Source organism: Stegastes partitus, unplaced genomic scaffold (assembly GCF_000690725.1).
Source record: "Stegastes partitus isolate 25-593 unplaced genomic scaffold, Stegastes_partitus-1.0.2 Scaffold753, whole genome shotgun sequence".
In the NCBI taxonomy this organism is placed as follows: Eukaryota; Metazoa; Chordata; class Actinopteri; family Pomacentridae; genus Stegastes; species Stegastes partitus.
Window position 1 is genome coordinate 344,599 of NW_007578484.1, and position 26,839 is coordinate 371,437.

At 38.7% G+C, this 26,839-nt stretch overlaps 2 protein-coding genes across 2 annotated transcripts; one reads left to right on the top strand and one right to left on the bottom strand.

Moving 5' to 3' along the window:
* Positions 1-2,017: 2,017 nt before the first annotated feature.
* tmem243b (transmembrane protein 243, mitochondrial b) lies at positions 2,018-13,335 on the bottom strand. The gene is made up of 5 exons (XM_008291652.1): positions 13,043-13,335; positions 7,318-7,598; positions 5,983-6,033; positions 4,898-5,002; positions 2,018-3,992 (listed from the first exon to the last, which is right to left on the bottom strand). The coding sequence occupies exons 2-5, from the start codon at positions 7,393-7,395 to the stop codon at positions 3,873-3,875; spliced, it is 354 nt and encodes a 117-aa protein (XP_008289874.1). The 5' UTR covers positions 7,396-7,598; positions 13,043-13,335; the 3' UTR covers positions 2,018-3,872.
* Positions 13,336-16,408: 3,073 nt separating this feature from the next.
* dclre1c (DNA cross-link repair 1C, PSO2 homolog (S. cerevisiae)) lies at positions 16,409-26,679 on the top strand. The gene is made up of 17 exons (XM_008291653.1): positions 16,409-16,624; positions 16,707-16,758; positions 18,207-18,291; positions 18,397-18,456; positions 18,707-18,762; positions 18,973-19,074; positions 19,156-19,228; positions 20,091-20,231; positions 20,424-20,525; positions 21,865-22,001; positions 22,092-22,146; positions 22,881-22,969; positions 23,111-23,208; positions 24,318-24,404; positions 24,587-24,822; positions 24,934-25,346; positions 26,114-26,679. The coding sequence occupies exons 1-16, from the start codon at positions 16,516-16,518 to the stop codon at positions 25,303-25,305; spliced, it is 1,854 nt and encodes a 617-aa protein (XP_008289875.1). The 5' UTR covers positions 16,409-16,515; the 3' UTR covers positions 25,306-25,346; positions 26,114-26,679.
* The last annotated feature ends 160 nt before the right edge of the window (positions 26,680-26,839 follow it).

A 26,839-nucleotide genomic window follows, 5' to 3' on the forward strand; every position in this document is an offset into this window, starting at 1 on the left:
CTACTGATTTTCTAAACTTATAAACAGAAGCTGCTCCTGAACCAAAGTCTAGTTTTAGTTGTTTTGTTGTTGCTGCAGAAAAACTGACGAGTCATTCAGGATACACAATTATTTATTCCATAAAATATTAAATACAAAAAAAGACGAGGAAACACATGGCTTTGACAATCCTGAAGTCGTGGCGAGGTCGGCTCTCCGTGTCCTCCGTCAGTCGCTTCGACTCGAAGCGTCCGGAAACTAAAAACCAACGAAGCGGTTTGAAGCTTCGACTCACCGAACCGCCGTCGACAAATCCCAGAAAGAAAAACACCAACCAGCTCGTGGTCTTGTTCCTTTGTGTAGAAAAACTCCCCCGCTGATTCAAACAGTCCCCATGAGATGCTCTTCTGACACTTTGACTTGGTAAAAGCTTCAGCCAGCAGCTTTCTTTGAAGCCTCCAGACAGACGGACGCTTTGCTGCTTCTCGTGAGATTTGTCGACGGTACAGAAAACATCAGATTGTTTCTCTACGATTCGGTCACACAGCGTTTCATCTGCAAAGCTCAGGTCAAAACGTTTTATTCTCTTTATTTAACACCATCGGCTCCTTCAGGTGAAAACACTGACATCCATTAGTTCCTCCAACTTCTTGTTTTTCTTCATCGGATGCATGTTAAGGTCCAACCTGCTGCTCATGAATTCAACTTTAGCGCCGCAAATATCGATTATTCTCACTGTTAATTAACCTGCTGATTATTTTTCTTTACTGACAGATTAATTTAATTTCTAAAATTGTAAAAAAAAATCTCAGTTTTTAAAAAAGATATTCAGTTTATTGTCATAGAAGAGGAAAACAAACCCCATAATGACAGAATTTAATCAAATTTTCTTACAAAAATCACCTAAAATTAATTAATTGCAGATTAATTTAATATTTAATAGCTAAAAGTGGAAGTTTTTTAAATATTTTCATTGCTGCTGTTTCCGTCTTTTAGCTTCTCTCCTGCTCCCTGTGCTCAGAAACCATAATTCAGTCACTACAGAGACGTTGAAATAAATCAATAAACAGTGATTTTTATAACCGTCTGACAAATTGAACCAAACGCGAGTTAAAAACTACATCTGTGCTGAGAGTTCAGAGACATTTCCATGTGAAAACGATCCTCGGGGAGAAACTGAGATGCGATAGAAAGTCCTGCTTTTCTCACATCACAAATGCAGCGAGAGTCTTCTTCCTGAAGGGGGCGGAGCTAACAGCAGCTCAGCCGCATTTAAAGCTACAGACACTGAAACAGTCAGTTCAGAACAAACTTAGGAGTTACACAGTTATGGAGAAGTTTAGTATTTTTGTTGTATTTTGAGGCAAAACATTTGATTATTTGCGAAATCAGGTAATATATGGGAAGTTTAGAGAGTCTTCTTCCTGAAGGGGGCGGAGCTAACAGCAGCCCGTTTACAACAAACTCAGGAGGAAAACAGTCACGATGAAATCTACCAGCTTTGTTGTATTTTGAGCTGAAAAAATTTAAATACTTGGCTTAATTTCCCAAAAAAGGAAGTAATATGGGACCTTCAGAGAGAGTCTTCTTCCTGAAGGGGGCGGAGCTAACAGCAGCTCAGCCGCATTTAAAGCTACAGACACTGAAAAAGCCCGTTTTGAACAAACTAAGGAGTTACACAATTATGACGAATTAAGCATTTTTGTTGTATTTTAGGCTGAAAACTTTAAAGGCTTTGATTATTTGTGAAATCGGGAAATAATATGGGACCTTCAGGGAGGCTTCTTCCTGAAGGGGGCGGAGCTAACAGCCCATAAAACAGTCAAGATGAAATCTAAAATCTTTGTTGTATTTTGAGCTGATTTTTATTTTATTTTTTAAAATACTTTGATTAATTTGCCAAAAAGGGAAACAATACGGGACCTTTAGGGAGTCTTCTTCCTGAAGGGGGCGGAGCTAACAGCAGCTCAGCAGCATTTAAAGCTACAGACACTGAAACAGTCAGTTCAGAACAAAACCAGGAGTTCTGGATACACAATATTAGAAAGGTAGTTTTATTGTTGTTGTATAGATTACGTTGATGTAACTGGAAGACATGTTTGTAGTTCTTTTCATCAAGTTTTTTACCAACAGGACACTTGTAAATATCACAAATTACATTTTCTCTGCACTTAAAAGAGAAACTGCTGCATGTTTCCGATGCAGTAAACGTTGATTACAGTTAAAAACAGCTTCGTTTCCAGACTGTTTCTGGAGCTCATCTGCTCACAAACACAGTTTCTTGCGTTCATCCTTCGACAGAAACGACCTTTACGGCTGCAGATGTTCGCTGTGTGATCAAAACGTGGAGAAACCAAACCACTCGCTGAAAGCAGCCACGCAGACGTTTGTCCTGATAAAACAGACCTACAGTACATTTACGATGGAATAAAACGTGAAGCTCCAGCTCCGATTTGGAAAGTAACAGGATTAATAGTGCAAAAAAAAAAAAAACAAAGTTTGTGTGTGAAGCTTTCATCGGTGCACCGTCCGGCCTGAGTGTGAAGAACATCTGTGGTTAAAGTGTCGTCCAGCGTCGCTCAGGGCCAGAATCAGGCCGTCGCTGTCGTTTGTTCAGCTCTGATTTCTAGAAAACCTTCTGGGCGAGACAACGTGAAGACGCAGAGAAAGAAAACAAACGCTGATGTGCTACTGCTGTCGGCTAGTTTGAGCTACAGGCTACAGGAGGGCTGCTGTGTTTCACGACTTTTAAAGGAAAAATCCGCCCGTTAAACCCTGAAAAGCAGCAGATTAATGATAGAAACTGATATTTCCTGAGTCCACCTGAATGCAGCAGGTTGGAGGAGACGTTTGGGACAATTCGGACTTTATTTACATCTAACGTGGACGTGAATTATTAAATCTAAAGTCAACAAAACGACATGTTTCTAGTTTTTCATTCTGCCGTTCACCATTTAAATGTGACTTTGGTGTAAAAATGGTGAAATATTAGGAGAGGAAAACTCCTTAAAGCTCATTAAACGTGTTGTTTTTCACCCTCTGAACTCTGAAGGCTTGTTAGGTTTTTAAAAAGAACAAAAAAAATCAAGATATTTTATCAAAATCACAAAAAACTTATTATCATTATTGTGTCGGCCATGTTTGGTGCTCAGAAAAAGGTGTTTTCATCTCCAATAAAGTGCAATCATAAACATTATTTGTTAGTTTTTTCAAATTTTGTGAATTTTCTCTAAAGAAAACTTCCACAAATCCGGCCTTAAAGGAGGCAGAGCTCCAACTGGAGGCTTCTTTCTGTTTAAAAAGGTATAAATATGATTAATTAGCTACTTGAGCGCAAAGAAAATCCTGTAAAAGACACTTGATTCATAAAGATATCTCAGGTTTGAAGGGCGGATTTTTCCTTTAACTGCTGCGTCGCTCACATCCAGACCGTCCTCTGAGCGCTTCAGGATCAGACTTTACTGTCGGTCAGTTGTAGAAACTTAAAGATCTTCTGTCACAGAGGAGGTAAGAAACGAGAGAACGTCTGCGTTTGAGACGATGAAACCAGAAGTTTTCCTTTTAAAACAACAACTAACCGGTTCGGCTCTCCTCAGGATGCGACTGTAGATCCGATCGTTCGTGTGCCGGTCCTCCGGCGGTCCGGTCCTCCGGTGGCCCGGTCCGGCTCCGTGGCCTCTCACAGTTCGTCATGGTTCCCACACTGAGTCCAGTGCGTTTGCATAAGTCGGCACCAACAAAAGTCTGACAGGTTCTCGTCCCACCGGAACCACTTTTTAAAATTTCAGGTCCCAGAATCCTTTGCAGCTTCAAGTTAGTGTGCGATAAAAACGAGTTCTTTTGGTCACGTGACTCGAGGCCATGTCGTCCCTTCGTCCTCCTCGCCGTCGTCTTCACTTGACGTCCTGGAAGTAGAGGTTGGCACATAGACACAGCAGCACGATGGACGCCAGCATGTAGTAGATCAGGTTCCTGAACTTGGGCTCCAGGTCGCCCTGCCGGTACCAGAATATCTGAGGAGGGAAACCATCCGTTAGAGGGATTCAGTACAGCATTTAGTAGCTACATTTCATGACATAAACCAGCCGAGTTTTCACAACAAAAATTAGACGCAAACTAAAAGAAAACAGTTCTTACGATTAGCTGAACTAATCTCATGTATTGGGCTAATTTAGCAGAAAAAAAATAGCACAAAAATTCAAATATTTGCAGGTTTCAGCGTCTTAAAGATCATATTTATTGTATGTCGGCATAAACTGAACATTTGAGGTTGTTTAGACGCTTCATAGAATTAACATGGATCATTAATTTTTTTAGATTTAATTAATGATGAAAATACTTCTGAAATAAAAAGTTCTACACATTTATAAAAATGCCGCGACTACGACTAGAAGGACAGAGAGCTGCTTTAGTGCAGAATGACTTCGATCCTTAAAAAAATTTAGAAACGAAACCTGAAAGTCTTTGATTATTTTACAAAAAAATTAGAAAATCTGTAATCAACAAGTTCAACACCTCCCTCAGGTGTCCACAGGTGTTACCAAAACTGGAGAAAATTCTCTACATACGACAAATATTTTACTATTTACTTTTTTCTCTCGACTCCACCTGATCAGCTGATCAGCTGTAGGAAGATGAAACACTTCCTGCAGTTCAACTGACTGCTGAGTCAGTCGTGGTTTGTTTTGTTGCGCTAAGAAGCGTCGACTTTTAGTTTTTTTTCCTACAGGATCTGGTACAAATGGCTCATTATTGGCAAAAGTTTGAGTTATTTCATGAAAATATCCCAAGTTTAAGCTCAGATTTGGTCGTTTATCCGGACAGAACCGCCACATACGAGCAGTTTTTACTGGTTGTCGTTTCAAACCCGTCGGCAGGTTTTGGGGTTAAAACGTTTGTGAACAAAACTGGGCGTTACCAGCACGATGGTGGAGCCACAGGCCAGCAGGATGCACACGGCGAAGAAGATGTTCAGCGGCCGAGGAGGCAGCGACGGGAACACGAAGGAGCCGATCACCGTCACCTGGAGGACAGACAGACGGCGGCGGTTAAATCAACACACAGATAGAACACTTAGCTTAGCAACCTGAGAACAGCTCTGACTCTGGACGGCCCGATCCTCGTCTCAAAGGTCTGGATCGGGGGGATTTAAAAGTACTTTTTCGCTGATGGATATGAGCACAAACCTGAACCAGATCATTTGTTTACATCTGCTATCATTCAGGTGTCGTAGTTTTCTTAATAATACAGTAAACCAATCAATAATTCAATACCTTACGATACAGATTCAGCCCTCTGGACTTTCTTTCTGGGCTGTTTTAAGACACACTGTTGGTTGGAGGTCATTAGGAGTCATGTAGGTCTTTGACATGATGCCCCTTCACCAGCTAAACAACCACAGCGCTAACATGGAGCTAACCGTTATCCAGAGAAGTGGCGTCCGCTATCAGCAGACGCTAAATAATCAACGACTCGGCTCAAATGGGGGAAAAAAAAACTTTGACTTGTGGCGTCACGTCATAATAAACAAACTGCAGGATTTTCTCTGTAGAGTCATAAACCACAGCGGAGGAGAGGAAACAGAGACAGGAAGTGGAAAGTAGAAGTAAAAACAGTTGAGTCATTGTTTTTGAAGTTCGTCTGCAAAGTCTGGAAGACGTTTAGAGAGTTTGAGTGACTCAGAAACAGATTTGTAGCTTGAAAATGATTCACTAAAGGGTTCAAGTGAAGCTAAAAATCAGCTGCATGACGTCTGGATTTAAGACTCTGAGTCGCTCCAAACCCGTAACTTCTGATCAAAGTCTTAATTAAAACACCTAAATTATTATACGTAATAACCCTTTTTATTACCGTTTTTGTCTTCTATAATAAACTAGCTGCATCAGAGTTCGTTAGCTCGTTAATGAGCAGCAGCGTTTTTATTCTGCCGCCACGTTTCTGAAGCTTTTCAGACGTTCTGGTTCCAGTCGACGTGAACCAGCAGAACCATTTCTGTTTACTCACTAGAACAACCACTGACGTGAATCCGCCCACGGCCATGTTGATGATCCGGTCCTGTGAGAGAGAAAAAACAAAAAACACGACTTTAAAACTCCAGTTTTAACAAACACGACGTTTACGACGCTCTGAGCGCTAACCTACAGCTCACAGCGATCTGATTAAGACGCTGCACGTTCACTGACTACTGAGGACTTCAGGTTCAGGACGAAGACGTCGAGTTCTCCAGTTAGATTTAACAAAACAACGTCTGATTTTAGTCACGTTAAAGGATGAAGCCTGTATCATTGTAGATTTGATGTATTTTAAAACCAACCTGGGATCCAGTTAGTGACGAACATCGATAAGATTTTAACGGCTTCTCTTACAGATACTGACTCACTTTTAAATGAAAAATGAATCAAATGCGGCAATAAAAGTCGTAATTAAGAACTTCTTCTACCTCTGATGAGCAAAATAAACAGATTACAGAGTTTGTGGGATAAAATGTTCAAGATTTAAAAAGAAAATCTATTGTTTAGTTTCTGCAGCACCGACAACAGAACTATGATCTTTAAAAGCTGGTTTCAGTTCCAACAAACATCAAGCTGGACGCTACAAGTTGAATTAGATTAAAAAACAACTTTTTATAAAGTTAAATGAACACCTAACATTTCTCAGCTCAATGAGGAATCACGAGAAACAACCTTCATCTAAATATCGAGCTACATATTCTGATTAAATCCAGCAGCTCAACGACCAAAACCTGAAACATCCATATATCTAATAATTCCTCTGATGCCATCAAGTGCAGCACAAACGTAGATTAATCCACCGTTAACAAGAGTCCCCAGAGATCTGTTAATGAGGAAATTAATGAGCTTTTGTTTTAAAATCAAAGTAAATATGTGTGAGATGAAAGGAACAAGGTAAGGAAGTCAGCTTTGGTTAAAACTAGAAAATAAAACCAGCTTTAGTCTTTAAAAATAAAGTTTAAACAGCTGCTAATAAATGGTTTTTAATGTAATAAGGTGTTTTTTTAGGGTGTTTGTGCTACAGCTGGTCTTTAAACTGAATATTTGAAGAGTTCATTTGCAAAAACAGATAACAGATAATAACAGATAACTCCGTCTCCACAAACCTTTAGAAACCCCATCAAACTTAACTTATCTCTATTGTTGTCGTCTCTACTGAGTCACATCTGCTCAGCTTCAGTCTGATTTTATCTCCAGTAAACAACAACAAAACAAGTTTTCTGTTTTTGCAGTTTTCTGTTTTTGCACATGAACTCTTTATTTGTTGTCTTTGCTGCTGAACTGAGACACAAACAGTGAATAAAAGCAGCACCGGTGCCGGTCCTACCCGGGCCGAGGTCTCCCCGAACAGAGGCCTGTTGTCCAGGCCGCTGGTGCCGTACGTCCTGGTGGTGAAGTCGTCCATCGCCGCCGCCGCCGCCGCCTCAGACTCGCTCCCAGCGCCGACCGGTGGCCTCTCAGCAGCGACGCCGCCTCCTGGACGCTCCGGGCCGCTGCCGCATGCTCGCCGGCCTGAATCCAGCCGCCTCCGTCAGCGCCGACGGAGCCGAGGCAGCATGACGGAGGGACGACCGGGACTGTCCAGACAGGTGAGGCTTCGCTACGCACCTGGAAGAACAACAAACAGACATTTAGTGTATAAAAGATTAAAGATGCAGCTTTTAGTCTGAAACAGTTTCTGTGAGCTGAGAGGTGAAAAAGGCTCAAAGAGAAATAAGAAAAAGTGATTTAAGATGTGAGTTCTGCTGCATGAACGTCATAAACAGACAATAATAGAGAATAAATAGCATGTGACTCAAAAACAGGAGCAGAATGAATGCAGACAAGAGAAAACTGTGTTTTTTAAAGCCTGACTGAGATAAACTGAGAAAAACCAGTTTAAATGTGAACAAACAGAAGCCTGACGGGTGTTTGAACAGATCCTTTAAAACATAAACGGCACATGAAGCAACAAACCAGCGATCCATCCACGGGTTTCACAGCTAAATAAATAAATATCAAACTGAACTTAATCAGCGAGTTAATCCACCGGGAAATAAACCTGCATCTGATGTTTGACTCATCAAATCATCCTTTAGTCATATTTTAAAGCACAAACAGTCGAATCAGTGTTATTTATTCAACACGTTTAAAACTACAGATGTCAACATAAAGTGATTTTCTACAAAGAAATGAGACAAATTTACAGAATAAGTTTAAATATTAAGGATAAAACTCAACGATATCAGATGATAAACACATTTATTTGATAAAAAACAGTAAAAAAACAACAAATATTTGCAGATTTCAGCGTCTCAAAGGAGAATTTTGATCATATATTAATATAAACTGAATATTAAGTGGACAGAAAAACTAAAGAGCAGATTAATTGGGCCTTTGAGCTTCAATTGAAGCAACTTTTTAAATTTTATTTTGCATATTTTTATATTTAACTTAACCAATAAAGTGATTTTTAAGCTCACAAAGTTAAAAACTCAACGATTCTTAATGATTTTACAATTTTGGCTGGTTAATGGTGTAATCTGGGTGATTATTTTCTAACGATGGCAGCTTGACACCAACAATATCACAAAAAAAAGCAAATAAAAGCTAAAAATCTGCAGAAGTCAGCATCTCAGATCAGAATATTTACCAAACGTGAAGGTAAACGGACACTTTCTTGACATCTGAATATGGAATTAATCAACAGATTAATCGATAATTATTATTAATAAAGAAAATGAATCAATTCTTCGTCACTAATTGGAGCTTCGTTGACAAAAACAAGTTGTAAAATCACTCAGAAATGAAGTTTTTTTAACTCTAATCCAACATAAACGTTGAATTTTCTTCAAATATCTTCTCATATCTGACATTAAAAAACAAAAACTGTCCAGTTTAAACATTTCTACTCTCAAACTGACTTTATATTTTTAAACAAATGGATCTTTAATTGATCATTGCTTCATGGATATTGTTCTACTGTATTTACTTTTTCCACATTTAAATATATTTAATGACCTTTTTGTCTTCTAGTGATTTAAAATTCTGATATAAATTAAAATAACAGCTGCCGAATAATTAATTTATTTTGATTTGTTGCTTCGTATTTTTTTCTGTCTCACATAAAGTAAATCAAACGTCTCTAATCAGACAAAACGAGTCGTGGAGACGTCGTTTTACTGTTTTATGGTGTTTTATGAACCCACAGACAACAGAACTGACTCGTATTTTCAGCCTCCAGCGTTCAGTCAAACGTCTTTTTAATATAAAGCACTTGTTGTGATTTTACAGTCCAACAGTTGAGGCCGTTTTCTCTCAGATTCACCAGAAGACTGATTTTAATCGTCTTCACTTCCTGTTTCTGGGGCCGATAACGAACCGCAGCAGCTTCCATCTCGAAAGAGGAAGTTTAAATCACGGCCGACTTTCTTCACCAGACGCCACGTTTAGAGTTTATCTGCAGCAGCTGCTCCGGATTTTTATCTGCTTTGTTTTTATTTTTGCATTTCTACTGTAAGAGTCGCGTCCGTTTTACTTCCTCATTCAAAGAGCAGCAAAGAGTCACAACAAACACCATGTTTATGCTGCTGGTTGCTGCTTTTCTGCAGCTTGATTCAGGAAAAGACGTTAAATCACAATTAAATTCCAACAAACGAGAAGCTTTTCATCTTTTCTGGTAAATAAGTTCGACGTTAAGAGATTTCAGACAATAAAAAAATATATTTTACAACAATATCAGGGTTTTATTCAGCCCAAATTGTTATTTTATATATTTGCAGTTATTTGACAGAAAAATTCAGGATATTAAGGATTAAAAACACAAAAAAATTCCAACGTTTGACTGTTAAATAAAACCGTTGTATTTAAATCACAGGAAAAATAATAATAATTTAAAGATATTTGTAAAAAAAAAAATAAAGTAAATAAAAATGTATATTAAGTATTTAAAAAATGGTAAATAAAGTTTTTTTTAAGCTGCTATTTTACAGATTTTTCCCGTTTAGTTTAAGCTAAAGATGATATTTAGTGAAATAATAGTAACAAAAAATGTATTAATTTAAACGTTTAAACTGTAAATGTCCACATGGAAAATCTGTTAAATTACATTATTGTATTTAAATTGCAAAAAAATAAAATTAATTAAAGATATTCGCTGTTATTTAAATAAATAAAAATGTATATTAAGGATTTTTGTTCCAGGTTTTATTAGTTTTGTTAAATTACAGATAACATTGAATAAAATAACAGAAAAAAAGGATAAATTTCTACATTAACCTTAAATTTTTTTCCCCCAAACTGTGAATAAAAATCTGTGTTTTTACTAAATCTGTTCATTTATAATAATTAGTTTCACTGCATTTAAATCAGCTAAATAAAGTTTTGTTTTCCAGATGTTTGCTGCTATTTTCACAGTTTTTGAAAGTATTCTAACCTTTCTCTTCTAATTTTACAGCTTTTTTTTGTCTATATACAGCGTGAATTTTACAGCTTCTTTCATAATTTATTTCCAGCGTGCATCTTGTCTGAAAGCCTCCTCGTCCTCTCGTATTGATTCACAGCAGATGGAAACGTTCTTCTCTCCATGCAGAGCAGAAAACACTTCAGGTTTCACTGCTGCTAACCTCCTGCATCCTTTTCCTGTTTGCACACCTGCAGGCGTCTCAAGTTCAGACGCTTCAGGCGTCAAACAGACTAAACGCTAAACGTTCTCACGGAGGATCGTTCAGGATGGAGGTGACGTGAGAATGAAGCCTCAACACGTCTGGGATCGATAGAAAAATCCTCCTTTCTCTGCCGTTGTTCTGCTCGTTTGTTCCTGTGCGGGTGAGACGGTGGCAGGAGAGGAAATATAAACCCTCGCAGAGCTTCCTCAGCACAAAACAAGAGCTTCGTTATGAAGTGAACCTGCCTAAAGCCACATTCCTGCTCGGCCTTGTGATCCAGTAGGCTTCTTAAAAACACACCCGTGACTTCACCGAGCTGGAAAATAATATCCTGAATCCTACAGAAACCCTGAAAACCAGAGCAGGAACGAGACGTTTGGCTCCCAAACGACGTCTAGAAACCAAGAAAACAACCTGATCTGACTGTAAATGATCAATTAATGCACTTTCTAGATCAGTCGGGTTTTTTATTTTAGAACACAGCAGCGACAAAAAGCTGCTAAAAGGCTTTAAAAACCTGAAAATATTCAACAAATACACATGTAGGAAGCTGGTTCTGACATTTTGATTAGAAAAATCAACGTTTCAGCTCAAGGAAATACAGAAAAAACTGAAAATTAGATGAATAAATTGACTTTTAATATCATTTAATGACTTTAAAAGACAGATATATGAATAAATGTAATTCTCAAATAGTCTCTAGATTCTGATTTAAGCTGTGTTCATTATTGTTTAAATTAATCGACAATTTATTGAAACTGTGGTGAAAAATCACCAACAATCCGATGTGCTGTGTTTAGATTTCAGCCCACAAGTTAAATATTTTCAAATAAACACGTTTGAGAAACTGGAAAAAGCAAATTTTCTGACATTTTAATGACAAAACTGACGAGTATCCGACTGTTTAGGTCAAAGTTAACGACATAAAAACAGCTAAAAGCGAAAATAAGGCGAATAAATTCATATTTAATATAATTTAACAGACTTTTTTTTGTTCATCTTCAATTTCCTGGTTTTTGAGGACGTTATCTTTGGCTTTAGGACACAACAATTTACCTTTTTCACCATTTTACAGACAAACAACTGATCAATTAATCGAGATCTAACGTTTATTTGTGGCTCTATGGATCAGCCTCAAAGAAAATACGTTAAAAACTCAAAGATTCTCCGTTTACGGCGACAGAAAAACAGGAAATTCACCTTAAAGCAGCTGGTTTGTTGATTATTAAATAAATCTTCTATCTAACTGGTAATAACTGGTCTGAGGTGTCTTTTTAATGTAATTTAACTTCTTTTTTAATCCAGTATTAACGTAGAAAGCAGCTCAGTTTCACTATTCACCCGCCACAGTTTGGAATATTTAACACCGTAAAATAAACAGGAAATACATAGTTTTGGGTTGTGGATAAAACTGGTGTCTAATATATTTATTTAAAGTAATATTTGAGAATATAAACATGAAGAAAATGGCTCAACCTCACTATTTAACACCTACATGAGTGACATGAGTGTTTCCTGGTGTCTAACGCTGTCTAAAATAGAGAAATACAGTAAAATGATCACTAATAGATCCTTTAAAGTCCTTTATAAACACTCTGTGTGTCTTAGACGGAGAATCAATAAATCAAAACTAAAGATATTCAGTTTATACTTCTATTAAAACATATAAAAGCAGCAGATTCACATTCAAGGAGCCGGTTACAGAGAATATGTGCTATAACAATGCTATAAAACAGCTTTTAAACTGGTTTAAAGTTTGATTTAATCACCTTTTAATCAATATAAATGTAAAGAAAACGGCTCAGTTTTATTATGAAGCCTCCACCTGAGTACAGGGACAGTTTAATGGCACCTGGTTACAGTTATAGAGAATATTTACTGTCATCGTTCTGCTTAAGGTTTGATTTAATCACTTTTAAATCAAGATAAACGTGTAGAAAATGGTTAAATCTCACTATTCACCTTCTACTGCAGTGATTTGACAGCTTCATGGTGTCTAATACGGTCTTTAATTAAAGTATTAGTCACGATTTGATGTCAGAATTCTTTAAACCAGCTTTTAAACTGCTGTGAACTGGTTTCAGGTTTGATTTAATCACTTTTTAATCAAGATAAACGTGTTTAAAACGTCTCAGCCTCCCGGTTCACCTTCTGTCTGAGTGACTTGACAGTTTAATGGTGTCCAGTACTGTAAATTAATACAGAAATAAAGCAGAAACAGAGCTCGTCCTCTGCTAAACACACACAGATGTAGTTTATAAACGCAGCATTAGCAGGAAAGTCAGGCAGCGACGCAGCAATAATCATCCATCTCCTGCGTTAGCATGTAGCTCCTCATGCTAACAGCAGCCGAGAAAAGCCTCCAAGTTTCCCCCAACCGGCCGCTGGCCGTCCAGGTTCACTCACCCCGGTGTCACCGACCGTCCGCCGTCGTCAGGAGGAAGAAAACACCGAAATCCCGGCGATACACGTCGGTGTCGGTGTAATTAAACCGGCATAAACACCGAGCGCACAGATAACAGCTACCTGCACCGACGTTAGCTAACCTGAGCCCCGCCGGGCCGAGCTAACGAGGCTAAGCTAACCGAACCGACCGCCGCCCGGCCGATCCACGGGAACCGATCCGGTGAGGAGGACGGGGCTGACGGGCTGCGGTGGGCTCCGGGGCTCCGCCGGTGTGACTCCTCGCTGCCGCCGCGGAGGAAACTTCCGAGAAGCGGGCGGGCAGGAGGGTCGCTCTTAAAGGCAATAAGCCCGGCAGCGCCACTGGGAGCCGTTAAAGGCGACGTCAGGCGGCGTTGAGCCGACAGCGGCGCCGCACCAGAGTCCGTTCAAGAATCAGGACATTTAACTGCGGATTATAACCGGCGGTCAGCTTTATGAAACGACTCAAAGACACTTTCTGACCCACGACACCTAAATTTGCGATCAAATAATATTATAAACTACAAAATAAGGATGAATTTTATGAATAAATCACAACTCTGAGCCCCGGAGCTGCAGTTGGAGCTGTTAAAGGCGAGTTCATCACAGCGCTGCGGCCCACCAAAGTCAGTGCAAAAAACAAGACATTTAACAACAACATGAACTGTAAATATCCAACTAGTTTAAACCGAGAGTCTTTTAAGTTTGAAGTTAATTAATTTCTATAATAAAAACAGTGTGGAGTCTTAGCTTCAATATTTAAATTAGTCAGGTACATTTGTTTAATAAACTTAATTTAGGTAGATTGGTGTTTATTTCTAATCCTGTGGGACATTAATACTTCATTAAGTCATATAATAAATATAATAAATAAAACTACAGGGTTTAAACATTAATATTTAAAGTAGTTTGGTAAAGCTGTACGATATTAGTGAATAATATTATAGTAATTTAGCACTAATTTATATCTTAAATATGACTGAAGGTTGTTCACTTTCATATTTAAATTTATGTAAAAATACTGTTTTAGAGTCTTCACCTTAAAATGTTAATTCATTAAGTAGGTTAACATAATATATTAAATCTGAATCTTTAAATTAATCAAACAAATGTGTAGAATTCATATAATATTGTGGTCTGAGTTGTGAAGTTTATTATTTATTATTTAGATAAATGTGCAAAATATGTTTTATTTAATATGTTTTAGGTTCTTGACCTAAACATTTTAATTAATAAATTATAAATAATATTGTTGAGACTTTACCTTAATAATTCAATATTTTAGCTAATTTTAAAAATGCATTATTATTGTTAATAATAAAAATACAAAATAAGAATAAAAAAATAATAATTTTTTAAAAATCAGATCATGGTGAATTTTTTTTTAAAGCCCAAACATTCAAATAATATTAATAATATTTATAAATGTGTTACCATAATACAATAAATAAAGCATAAAATGTAAGCTTGTTCTAATATTATGTCTTTATTGGAAACTGTAGACGCAGTTTAATGTTTAACTTTGACAGAAACATGAAATGATGAGAGTTTGGTGTGAAAGTTTCAGCAAACAACACAAACTGTGACTAGTTTAGATTCTTCTCTCAGCTTATATTCACTGTTTTACTCACTGACTGTGATTTATGCTGATAGAAAAGCATCATCACAGCTTTATGTCTCAATTAGAAGTTAATCAGCGTCGCTGTGTCACATCAGGCCGGTTGAATAAATCTGAGCTGAGAGCAGCGGTGAAAGTGTTTCTAATCTGGGCCTGATGTCGGGTCACATGTCCACAGTGTGACGGATTAAACTGAGCAGAAGGAAAAACTTCAGTCACATTTCAAAGCGGTCACGAGTGAACAGCCGTGAAATCCGTCCTCATTAACGTCTGCGGCCGGACACAAGAATGTTTCTGCTGTTTAAACCAAGTATTAAAAACTAAAAGCCGCGAACAAATTAAGAATCATCCAGAACAAACACGGCAGAATTTGATTTTCTTCCTCTTTAATTTAATCTTCTTTGCTGCTTTCAGCTGAGGCTCCTTTTGTGGCTTCTTAATTGAGCTTTAATGTCTCTGAACCAGCAGAAAAACTGATTATTTAAAAGTTTAACTGGTTTTTAAAATGATTCTGCTGAAGGACAATAAGGCTGATCTACTGTAAGATGCTTCTGGGGCAGAAAACAGCTGCTGAAATACAGATGTGTTGAAGAAAAGTGTCGTAGTGCAGCGAGCTTTACTGCAAATTATGATATAAACAGTCTAAATCTGAATCATGAAAAGTCAAAATCATACATGAAAATATTACATTTGAGTTACTGAGTCAAAATTCAGAAATAAAAAGTTATAATAATGCAATAAAAAGTCCAAATTGACTAAATTAGAATAATAAAAAATTAAAAAGTATGAGATAAAAGTTTATATTATGAGACAAAAAGGCTGCATTTGATTCAAACTTTAACTCACAAAGTCAAAATCACCAAAGAAAAGTCTTATTAAAAAAAACCCCACAGAATGAAAAGATGCCACATGCACCTCAAACAGAAGACACAGATGTTAAAGGAGACAATCTGAGCTACAAGAAAATAAATATTTTAAAACAATACATAATGCCTGAGAGCCTCATATCACATCATAATTTGAGCTGTCACCCGCGTGACTTATTATTAAAAGTCAAAATGTTCATATAAAAATGGAAAAAAGACCTCACTGAGTCAAAGATGTGAGATAATAAGTTCAAACTGAGAAAGAACATTTTGAAAAAGTCAAAAATGTTGAAATAAAATGACAAAATCTGACTTAATAAGTCAAATTCAGCAAAGTGACTAAAGTGGAATTATAATGTGAGACAGTTGGTTAAAACTGAGTCATGTGACGTCAAAATCTAGAAACAGAAACTCAGAATTTACCATTGTGGAATCACAAAAAGTCTAAATTGTGAGATGGTAAGTTAAGATGTTGTTGATATATAGTTTGACAACATGTGACTTATTAAACATCACAAGATAAAACTTGCATAATGGGATTAATGGGCGAAATGAGCAGATTAAAGTTCAAATGGTGAAATAAAACCTCAAAGTAATGATATAAAAAATCTAAAGTGACTAAACCAGACTTCTATAAAATTACATTTATGAATTAAAAAGTTCAGTTTAGTCAAAACTATTAGAAACTGAAATTATGAAGAAAACAGTGTGAACAGCAGGAGGCGCTGTTTCTGTGATGTCATCTGAACTGCCGTTTAAATAGCCGTAGAGGAAGAACAGCTGCCTCTGCCCGTAATGATCCGTAGAAGAAGAGCAGCTTTAAAGGACCGTAGAAGAAGAACTGAATCTGTGGGCGGGACAAACAAACAAACAACCTGACGGCGGAGATGTTCCTCTGAGTTTATCGCGTTTATTCGGAACAAACTCATGATTCATTTCCGGATAAATCGGCTCCAGGTTCGGCGGCAAACATGAGTTCGTTCGCGGGGCGGATGAAGGAGTACCCGACCGTGTCTCTGGACCGGTTCGACCGGGAGAACCTACATGCCCGGGCGTACTTCCTGTCGCACTGCCACAAAGGTGAGCCGCAGCTAGCTAGCATCCTCAGAGTTCATAACGTTTAGTGTTTAAAGTGACTTTAATTCCTGTTTACTGTCAATAGACCACATGAAGGGGCTGAAGGGGCCTCTGCTGAGGAGGAAGCTGCAGTTCAGGTGAACGCTGTTGATATTTATTCTAATTTAAATGTCTGGTTTTAATCTAAAATGTTAAATAAACTGTAATTTAACTCTCTGACAGCAAGTTTTAACACCACAGCAAACACTAAACACCTACAAAGGCTCATTTGTGCCTTTAAAAATAAATATAAAGCACTTTGGTCCAGATAAACAGACATGCTGATGATAAATTAATATTTGTTTTTTACTCAGTAGGTCAGATTTTGTTATAAGAATAAGCTAATTAAGAGACAACAAGTCCAGGTTTAGATTTACAAGCTGGAGTTATGGATTAGACATAGTTTTAATCTAAATATCATGACATAAAGCTGCAACTGTGAGATTAAAAAGTGATGAACACATGATGATAAACAGACAAAACTGTGAGATATAAAGTCAGAACTATTAAAAGCCAAAATTACGAGATAAAAAAAATCAAAATTTAACTTAAATTGTCAAAATGAGCTACAGCTAAGGAGATAAAATGCACAAAATCAGAATTACATAAAGTGAAAATGATCAAATAAAAGTTTAAGTAATGAGATAAGAGTTCAAATTATGAGATAAAATGTGGAGCGTGGCTAAAATGCAATTATAAAGAGTCTAAACTATGAAATTAAAACATCAAAACATACTGTACTGTGTACAAAAAGCCAGAATTGTGAGTTTAAAAAATCCTAACAAGTCAAAATTAAGAAATTCTGTCAGTTATGAGATAACATGTCAGAAGTATAGTTTATCTAATGTAATAAAAAGTCTGAATTTGACTGACTACAAAAAATATTTTCGAATAATAAGTCAAAATGCACTAAAACAGAATTATAAGAAGTCAAAATATATTAAATTTGAATAATAAAAAGTCTAAATTTGGGACAAAAACTGAATATTGTGCAAATAAACCAATAAATTCTGAGCATCAATGCCAAAAACAAGACTGTCATGAGACTGACGAACCAAACTTGAGCTTAAGTTTCATTTTCAACTTTTCATCTTCGAGGTCGTCTCATTCCAGCGTCACTTATTTAGTTATGTAGTTTGAAATAAGAGTCATAACAGGTCAACATTATGATCTATGACGGCTAGAATACTAAATGGGAATTCTAAAAAGTCAAACTTGTGAGATACGTTAAAATTGTGTAAAAAAAAAAAAAGTAGAAATTAAGTTAAAATTATCTGTTAAAAATCTAAATGATAATTATCTGAATTATAAAAAGTAAAAATATTTCAAAATCACAATATCCATGTTTGTGTGTGTTTTTGTTATTTAACTTGATGTAATTAAAAAACAGTTAAAATAAAAAAATAAACCCCTATGAGTCTAATAAATTCACACATTTTACTAAACTTACTGTGAGTTTAAAAACCGAGTCATCAGTAGGAAAATAAAACATGAATTTAAATGAACGATAAACTACAGAAACCTGAACGCTGTTTCTTGTTTCCAGTCGTACCGTCAGACTTTACTGCTCCTTCGTGACCAAAGAGCTTCTGCTGAACAATCCAAAGTACTCGTTCTGGGAGGAATACATCGTGAGTCCTTTATTTATATCTTCAGACTGAATCCATCACGTGTTGAAAGAACAGAAACTGGACTTTAGTTTCCTCATCATGTCTCCTGATTATTATTTGTTTCAGGTTCCTCTGGAGCTGGAGAGTCCGACTCAGATTTCTCTCGTGGACGAAGCGTCAGGCGAAGTATTTACCGACCGCCCTCTGCTGTGACTTTAGTTTGTCTAGTTTTAAGGTTTTAGATGCATCAGTAGAGAGATCACATGGGTCAGCGCCTTGAGTCTATTAAACTTAAATATTAATAAACACAAAAATATGAAATTATAGTTGCAATGAACTTAAACTGAACTTAAGCAGCGTGTTGTTCCACCAGCTGTTGCTTTAAATGTTCTGTATAACTTAACTTGAGTCGTTTGTTTTGGTGTTTTCGTGGCAGAAAGAGGAGGTCGTGGTGACGCTGCTGGCAGCCGGTCACTGTCCAGGCTCCGTCATGTGAGTCACATCTAAGCGTTCCTTTATCATCCATAAGACAACATACATCTGTCCTCATAGAGTTCTGTTTGCTTTAGCTGTTGTGTCTGAACAAAGTCCATTTATGAACTAATTATTACAAGATAACAGCGGAAGATATTAACATTTTATCAACAGGACGACCGTGTGGAGAAGCTGTTGTGATGTTTTGTTTGTTTATTTGTTGTGCAGGTTTCTGTTCGAGGGTTGCCGCGGTAACGTCTTGTACACTGGCGACTTCAGGTTCGCTGCCGGAGACGCGTCCAGGATGGAACATCTGCACTCAGGCAGCAGGTAGGTCCCAAATACAGGTGTTGAGTTTCACATCGTCACAGCTCCTTTAAGCTCAATCATCCACCGTTTGGTGTTTCACAGAGTTAAAGACATTCAGAGCGTTTATCTGGACTCCACTTTCTACGACCCGCGCTTCTACCAGATACCCACCAGGGTGAGTCTGATGTTGCTACATAGATTTACCATCTGTGGGGTTTAGGGATGATGTTTATAATTTAATCAATTAAACATACATTAATAGGAAAAGAAGAAGGTCGCACATGTCAGAAAACGTATCGTAGACCAGCTGCAGTACCTGGTTGTTCCACCAGGTGGAGCCTCTTCATGTTTAATCCTGTAGAGACCAGAGGAGGCGTCACTCAGACTACAGCTCATGGTGGCAGCAGAGAGCATTGTGGGAGTTTAACGAGACCATGACAGAGACTCTGAGGAGGTTCATGACCTCCAACTGGATCTCAAACTGGCGCCGTCAGTGACTTATTCACGTTAGCCCGTGTTGTGGCCGATGATGCAACGTATCCGTCGACTCAAATATAAGGAGGAACGATGTTGGTATTGATTAGTTGGTTATTGATTGATTATGCCGGCGATTGTTGGTAAAGAAAATGATTCAAAATTTGCATCCGTAGTGTGATTTCTGGAAGATGTTTTAAGAATCCACAAAATAAATTCTACGGTTAAGACGCCAGTTTATTAGGTACATCTGGCTACAACTTCTTTTCAGTTTTTGTTGATTCAACTTGAATATTTTTGCAGGTCTCTATCAACAAAAGAAAATTTTGGTTGATTGTAGTCGTACCTGCTCTTCAGCGAGTCGATCGGTGGTGATTCCTGCACAAGAACTATTGAGGAATAAAACACAGTTAGCTGCTGTTTCTAGATGATCTGACATGTTGGTTTACACTCAATGTTTTGACTGTTTGTCTGAAATGCAGCCTCACCGACGACTTCTTCGACGTGATGTCAGTTAGTTTTCTAACATGCCTACATGTGCGTTATGAACGTTGTGTTTACAGGAAGTGTGTCTAAACGGCATCTCGCAGCTCATCGGAAACTGGATCGGCCAGAGTCCGCATCACGTCGTGTGGCTCAACTGCAAAGCTGCGTACGGATACGAATACCTGTTTACCAACCTGGGAGACGAGTTCAACACGCAGGTGAAGCACCGACGCCTTCAGCAAACACAGGAAGCTTGTTTACATGGAGCTGCCAGGCAAAGTAGAGTCTGACTTTTGCCAGAAAACAAAAAAATAGAACACAAATTAGTATTCATACGTGTACAAATCCATGCAGTGTGACAGCTCAGGTGAAGCTGTTTTTACTTTCTGCTGTTTCCTTTGTTCCTGCAGATCCATGTCAACAGTCTGGCCATGTTCAAGAAGATGCCGGAGATCCTGAGCTACGTCACAACCGACCGCCGGACTCAGATTCACGCCTGTCGACACCCCAAGGTAAAGATTTAGTATCGAAAACAGTCGAGTTTCCGTCACTTCAGAGGACTTTACTCAAGAGTTGTTCCTTCTGAAATCATCCAGTTCTTCTCTGATTTGCTTCAAACATTCTTTATTATAAACTATTTAAAATAGTGTCCATGACGTTTTAGCTCCGTATATTGAGTGTTTTCCGAGGTACTCTTGTTGCCCGTCGACCTGCTTTCTGCACATTTGAGAAACGTTTGAGTCTATTTGAACAACAACTTCTCAGAGACTGATAAAGATAAAAACCTGAAATCTTCACTGCTGTTTCTCATCATGTCATCGATTCAGAATCTATAAAACTGGACGAGTCGATCGAATCACCTCTGATTATGGTCGAGCTGAAATATGTAAACCTAAACAAAAAAACCTGATAATGCAGAAGTCAACTAGTGATAATTCTGAACCGTGTGTAGCTTTGATCATAAAAGTGGACAGAAAGTCATTTTTGTTGAACTCTCATAACTGAGTAAGTTTGACAAGTTGTACCAGGAAAACAAAAGCATTTCTAGAACATCTGATCCAAGCTGAACAGACTTGTGGAGTTTTAAAATGGTTTTCCAGATATATCCGAGATAATTAACTGAGACTGTCGTTCTCTGATCCCAGATGGAATCATCCACCTGGTTAGAAAAATAGTCTTTGGTGGTGCAGAAAGTTAGTTCTTGTACAAGAACACAGAAGTGCTGAGTCTCAGATGAGTGTTTTCTGGGTTGAGTTGGGTGAAGATGTCCAACAGAGCCACGGTTTCACATTTTATTTCTGTAAAAAGCCTCTTCTGATAAAGAATGTGGAGTTTTTTTGGTTTCATCTGGGTGTTAAATTAATGATGTTTTGTCGTTTAGACAGTTGAAGCTTTTATGTCCTCGTGGATTCATTCAGATGTGACTGCAGATTAATTAACTAGATGTGTGTTCATGTGATGACTGTGATGTCACGATACCAGAAACTTACCAACTGAAGTCTACAGCTCTTGAATTATCAATCAGTAAATCAGTCAGAGGAATGTTTGTTTAAAAGCTGCCAGAATGGACGTTAATGACGGTACGACCAACCTCGTCTGACGAGCTGTTGCTGTGTTTGAGAAGCTTGTACGTGGAGCTTTGCTTCAGCAGATGCAGCTGACAAACTGCCAAATGTTCCAGAGGAGGAGGAAGGAAGTTCTGAAGCTCTGACCCAGCAGGTGCAGCGAGATCCAGGAAGCTTCTCTGGGTTTAAATGGTGCAAAGAACCACATGAGGAAGGACCGAGGCCCCGTCTAGTGTTTCAACGTTCATTCATTAGACTGTCTGTGTGTTTCTGGGTCTTCATGCAGGACGACGAGTTCTTCCAGGGCAACAGGCTTCCTTGCGGCTGCTCGGCGGCCGACGGGACTCCGCTTCGCATCATCAGCATCAAACCGTCCACCATGTGGTTCGGAGAGAGAACCAAGAAGACCAACGTCATCATCAAGTAGGAGCTCACGTTGAATAATTAATAGAAGATGAACTAAATGTGATGTATTAGGAGCTAAACGTGTGTTTGTGCTGTTTTTCTGTCCAGAACAGGAGCCAGTTCATACCGAGCCTGTTTCAGCTTCCACTCGTCCTACTCAGAGGTTGGTGGTTATGGGTTGTTTTTTTTAGGTTGAGGTTTTTAGAAGAACTGTAGGACACATTCACAAACTTTCTCCAAAGCAAAGCTGCTGAGAGACACTTTTTCTATCAAGTGTTTGTGAATTAGTTTGACTTAATACGCAGAAAAGCAACAAGGAAATGGAATAAAATTAAACTTTTTATCTATAAAATGTACGAAGAAAAGTGAAAAATGCTGAATTATTTACCTGAAGAGCAAAAAGAGTTTCGTATTTTATAGATTTTATTCAACAAACAGGCAAAAGTCAAAGGAAAAAGCTCAAATTTCTAATAGATCTGCTGCAGAGAATAGACTTTATTCCAGTTAGTGAAATAATTAGACTAAAATAAAATACACTAGTGTAAGAAATGTGCAGACAAGCTGAATATTCAGTCGCTAAAGTAATTAAATTGTAAAATAAATTATGTGGAACAATTGAGGCTGGGAGGCTTAAAATTTGACATAAAATAGAATAAAAAGAGCAGCTGCTGTATTTTTGGTGCATTAAAATAAAATAAAATAAAAGCAGTTCAGATGAATATTGAATCAGTTCTGAAAATAAAAATTTAATTTTCCAGTGAAGGATTCTTTGGATTTGTTTGGCTTTTGTAGAATCTTAACGCTGATATTTAATGTAGTCAGCATCTGGTTAAAGTAAACCAGTTTATTTATGTATTTGTTTCGTTAAAACCTTCTAATGTTTCTGTTATTTGTCAGCTCAGAGACTTCTTGACGTATCTTCAGCCCATCAACATCCATCCCAGCGTCATTCCCATCGGTCGCACGCTGACGGAGGTCACGCAGATGTGAGTCCGGGTCGATCACTGATCAATCAGTAATTGATTTTCTAGCAGATTATTTATAAAATATCGTAGTGTTGTAGCATCGTTATGAAGCTAAACGATTATCAGACGAAGCCGAGTTTCTGAATGTCTGACTTTGTTCAGGTTGAAGCTGATGTGCAGGAAACCGTCGGATCAGGAAGCGTTCGTTTACAAACCTCTGGGAGTCTTGAAGCGCAGCCGGCCGGAGCGACCCACATACGGTAACACAAACACAACAACAACCTTTTAATGTTACGATTCATTCAGAGCTGAGCGTCTGACTCACAGGACAGTAAATACAAGGCGACGCTTTCAATGAGTCTTCAGCGACTCTTTAAATTGTCCAGATGAAGAATCATCCAAACCTAAACCCAATCCTTTGTCTGCTGCTACATGTCGTAAAAAGAGAGCAGCATTTCTGACGGGGTGTGTTGGAATTTTAAGTAGTTCTTGATGACAACAAAGCGATCAGTTGTTTCGTGCTGATATTACATCAACAGTCCGTCCCAGAGATCCAGAAACAGCGTCCTGGTTGGTTAAGAGCTTAACAACGAGGTTCCTGAGCACCAGTAGAACATGAAGGAGGAACTTGGATGTAGAATGTAGATTTATTTCTTAATGCATTGCAGAGCTGCTGAAGTTTCAAGTTCATATACAGGCTCATATGTAACTTAAAGTGTTGCTATTGCAGGTATTAGTTGTTTTTTAAAAACTGAACCACCTGCACTAACGTCAGTATTTACTAACTCTTTAGGAAACACTTTTAAGAGTCTTTATTTAAACTACTGTGACCAGGTGACCCGTTGTACTAGTTGTCTCTGACGGCGTTCCAACATTCATACATCCGTACGATATAGTGCGCTACAAGAACATATGGTACGTCCATCAAATGTAGAAATATAAGCGTACAAGGCAGCACACTTCCCTGACCCACGATCCTCTGTTTAGTCAGGTTGTCCCACATGAGTATCAACGAGTTTGAGCCGATAGACAGACAAAGTTTTAAGTGAGTTATTATGACGGAGTCCTACGTCTCAGTCGTATACATACTGCATTATGATTAGGGAGGGTAACTGTAGTACGTATGTGAAGTTAAACAGATAATTAAATTTGGAACGCAGCCTATGTTGAACTTGGGTTGTAGTAGACCAGCAGTACCTGTGGACAGGAGCTATTATTAGTTTTTTACCTGTTTCTGTGTTTGTTTAGGTCCATAAAACACCAATACATGGTTTAGTAATCCTTTAATACCAAGTCACTGTTGTCTGTCACTGTGTTTTTGTTTCTTGGGACGGCGTAGTCAGGTTTACGTTTGTGTTTCTACGTTCAGACTCGGACAGTGAGGACGAGCTGTTTGAAGGTTTGGATCTGGCTCCAGTCAGGAAGAAGATGGGGCTGAGGAAGGACGTTCAAAAAGGTCTGAAGCTCTAGTATTCATCTTTATCAATAAAATAAATAGAGTCCACGCATCTGTCAATCTGCAGTTTGTCTTGAGTTTGAGAATTTAGCTTCCGTCTGACACCAGATCTTATGTCTTTACTGTAAAAGCCAAGTTTTACCACCATTATTGGTAAACTTCCCTTGTTGTGTTGACTTCAGAGAACCTCCCAGAGACCACAGCACCTCCGGTTTCTGTGGAGGAACCTTCGGCTGTGACGCTAACCGACACTCAGTCTGTTAGCTGCAACTATGTCGACTGCACCGAGTCCAATGGCGAAGACGAGGATGAGGAAGATGAAGGAAAAGACGTGGCGGCCAATTCTGAGCCTCCGAAGTGGGACGACTTCTTCACCACGGAGATGCTGCCCGACAGCCAGAACAGCCACAACAGCCAGAACAGCCTCAACAGCCACAATAGCCAGAACAGCCTCAACAGCCAGAACAGCCACAACAGCCACAACAGCCACAACAGCCACAACAGCCAGAACAGCCACAACAGCCAGAACAGCCAATCACAGTCCTCCAGGATGAGCGGATCTGAGACTCCCGAGCTGTTCAGCGACAAAGACGAAGAAACCCCCGACATCACGGACGACTTCAGCTTGACTCTGTCCGCCTCTTTGTCCAACCATTCCTCCCAGAACATGGACTCTAGTCTCCCCGACACCCTGATCCTCCATCCAGAGCAGCAACGAGGAGACGGGTCGACCAGAACCCTCGAGGACGAACCGTCGGCATCTCAGGTGTCCTCAGACTTCGACATTCCCTCCACGCCTGAATCGAAGGCGCCGCAGCAGGACGAACTGTCGCAGCTGTACAGGAAACTGGCTTCCGGAGAGGAAGTGGAGATGAGGAAGGGCTCAGCGGTGTCCAGGTGAACGTTAAAGTGGAAAATCTGCAGCTCCTGAAATGACTGGAGGTGAGTTTTACCAACGACTAGAGATGTGTTGAATGATCAGTTTCAGGTACATGGATGGAGACATTCAGTCGGACAGTATCAGCCTCACATGTTGGTAAAGTTCAACATGAAGACAACTAATAGCAATATAAAGACCACCTTGTCCACCAGTTTCTGAGCTCCTACAAATCACCATTTAGTGGACATTACTTTTTACTGTTCTATTCTAGCTACTTATTTGACTTTAGCAACGTATCATACTTACATCTTACTGCTTTTTAATTCAAGGCGTTTTTTTCTGAGCAGTATTCAGCACAGGAACTTCCTTCAGGATTATTAAAGTCTGATCTTAGATTTACAAAGACAAAAAACTGAAGGCATTTCTAGTAAATCTTTTATTCTTATTACAAAAATTCGTAGCAGTTATTTACATGTTAAACTCCAACACTTGAACCACGAAGATTTAAAAGAGCGGAGGTGCGTTAAAAAAGAAATATCACATCGTAAAACATGAGAGTAGCAATGAAAAGACATCCAAATGGTCACTTAGATTCCCTCTGCTGCTCTGAGTGAAGCTTCTGTCTTACTGCAATAAGACTTTAAGGTTTGAGTTCAGTTTATTTTTGCAGATGTTAAACAAACATCCGCATGTTAGCATTTAGCATTAACCACAGCTTTGACGGTGCAGCTCTTGTTCTTTAGGAGCATCTTTTTTATGGAAATCTCACCATTTTTACTTGATGTTGAGCAAATTCCCTCTATCTCATGTCAACACTTTCCTCCTGCAGCTGCTACCGGACACCAGAATCCTCCATCTTGTGCCAGTCGGCCGCTAAAGACGCCATCGAGGCCGAACGTCGAGCTCCCGGAGGAAGCTTCTACTGCAGCCTCGTCACACCTGAGCTGCTTTCAGATTCCAGGTTGACGCTGCTTCTACAGAATTCAGTTAAAGCGGGAGGAAGTGACGATGCTGTTGAAGTCCTCGGAGGAGATGCTGAGACGCCAGATTGTTCTCTGCTGGGTTTATCATGACGACGGCGAGGACGTGATGGACACCTGCCTGCAGGGTTTCATCGCCTCCATCCTCGGGGAGCATCTTTCACTTTAGAGACAGAGACATGAGTCAGAATGCGCTCTGGTCTGCAGTCAGTCGTCTCCCATCTGCTGTTTGATGGATAGAGTAAATGTTAAAAGGACAAAAGTGCATCTCAGTGTTTCTCTTCTTGCATTAGCCTGTACTAGCAGTTATCATTGCTCTCATACATTCCAGGTCTCATTACATTTGATTCAGGACTTGTTACTGTCATGCACTTTGGAAGAAGTTAATAAAAGTATTTAAGACACTTTTAAAGCATCTTCATTTCACTGCCTGATTTCTGCTTCGACAAACTTAGACACAAACATCTTCGTATCACGGATAGTCCGGGTATTGGATTCAAGATTTGCCAAGTATATCCATCAGTCAAAAACATCATAGTTTAGTATGTCGTAAGAAATGTCCTAGAAGTACCTTC

Bases quoted from the DNA above. Each gene is read 5' to 3' on its own strand.
- dclre1c (XM_008291653.1), top strand. From the start codon at position 16,516: ATGAGTTCGTTCGCGGGGCGGATGAAGGAGTACCCGACCGTGTCTCTG. The intron at 20,526-21,864 runs GTAAAGATTTAG...GTCTTCATGCAG, and splicing joins ACGCCTGTCGACACCCCAAG to GACGACGAGTTCTTCCAGGG. The intron at 22,970-23,110 runs GTGAGTCCGGGT...GACTTTGTTCAG, and splicing joins CTGACGGAGGTCACGCAGAT to GTTGAAGCTGATGTGCAGGA.
- tmem243b (XM_008291652.1), bottom strand. From the start codon at position 7,395: ATGGACGACTTCACCACCAGGACGTACGGCACCAGCGGCCTGGACAAC. The intron at 6,034-7,317 runs GTAGGACCGGCA...TCTCTCTCACAG, and splicing joins TCGGGGAGACCTCGGCCCGG to GACCGGATCATCAACATGGC. The intron at 3,993-4,897 runs GTAACGCCCAGT...TTCCCTCCTCAG, and splicing joins GTGGCTCCACCATCGTGCTG to ATATTCTGGTACCGGCAGGG.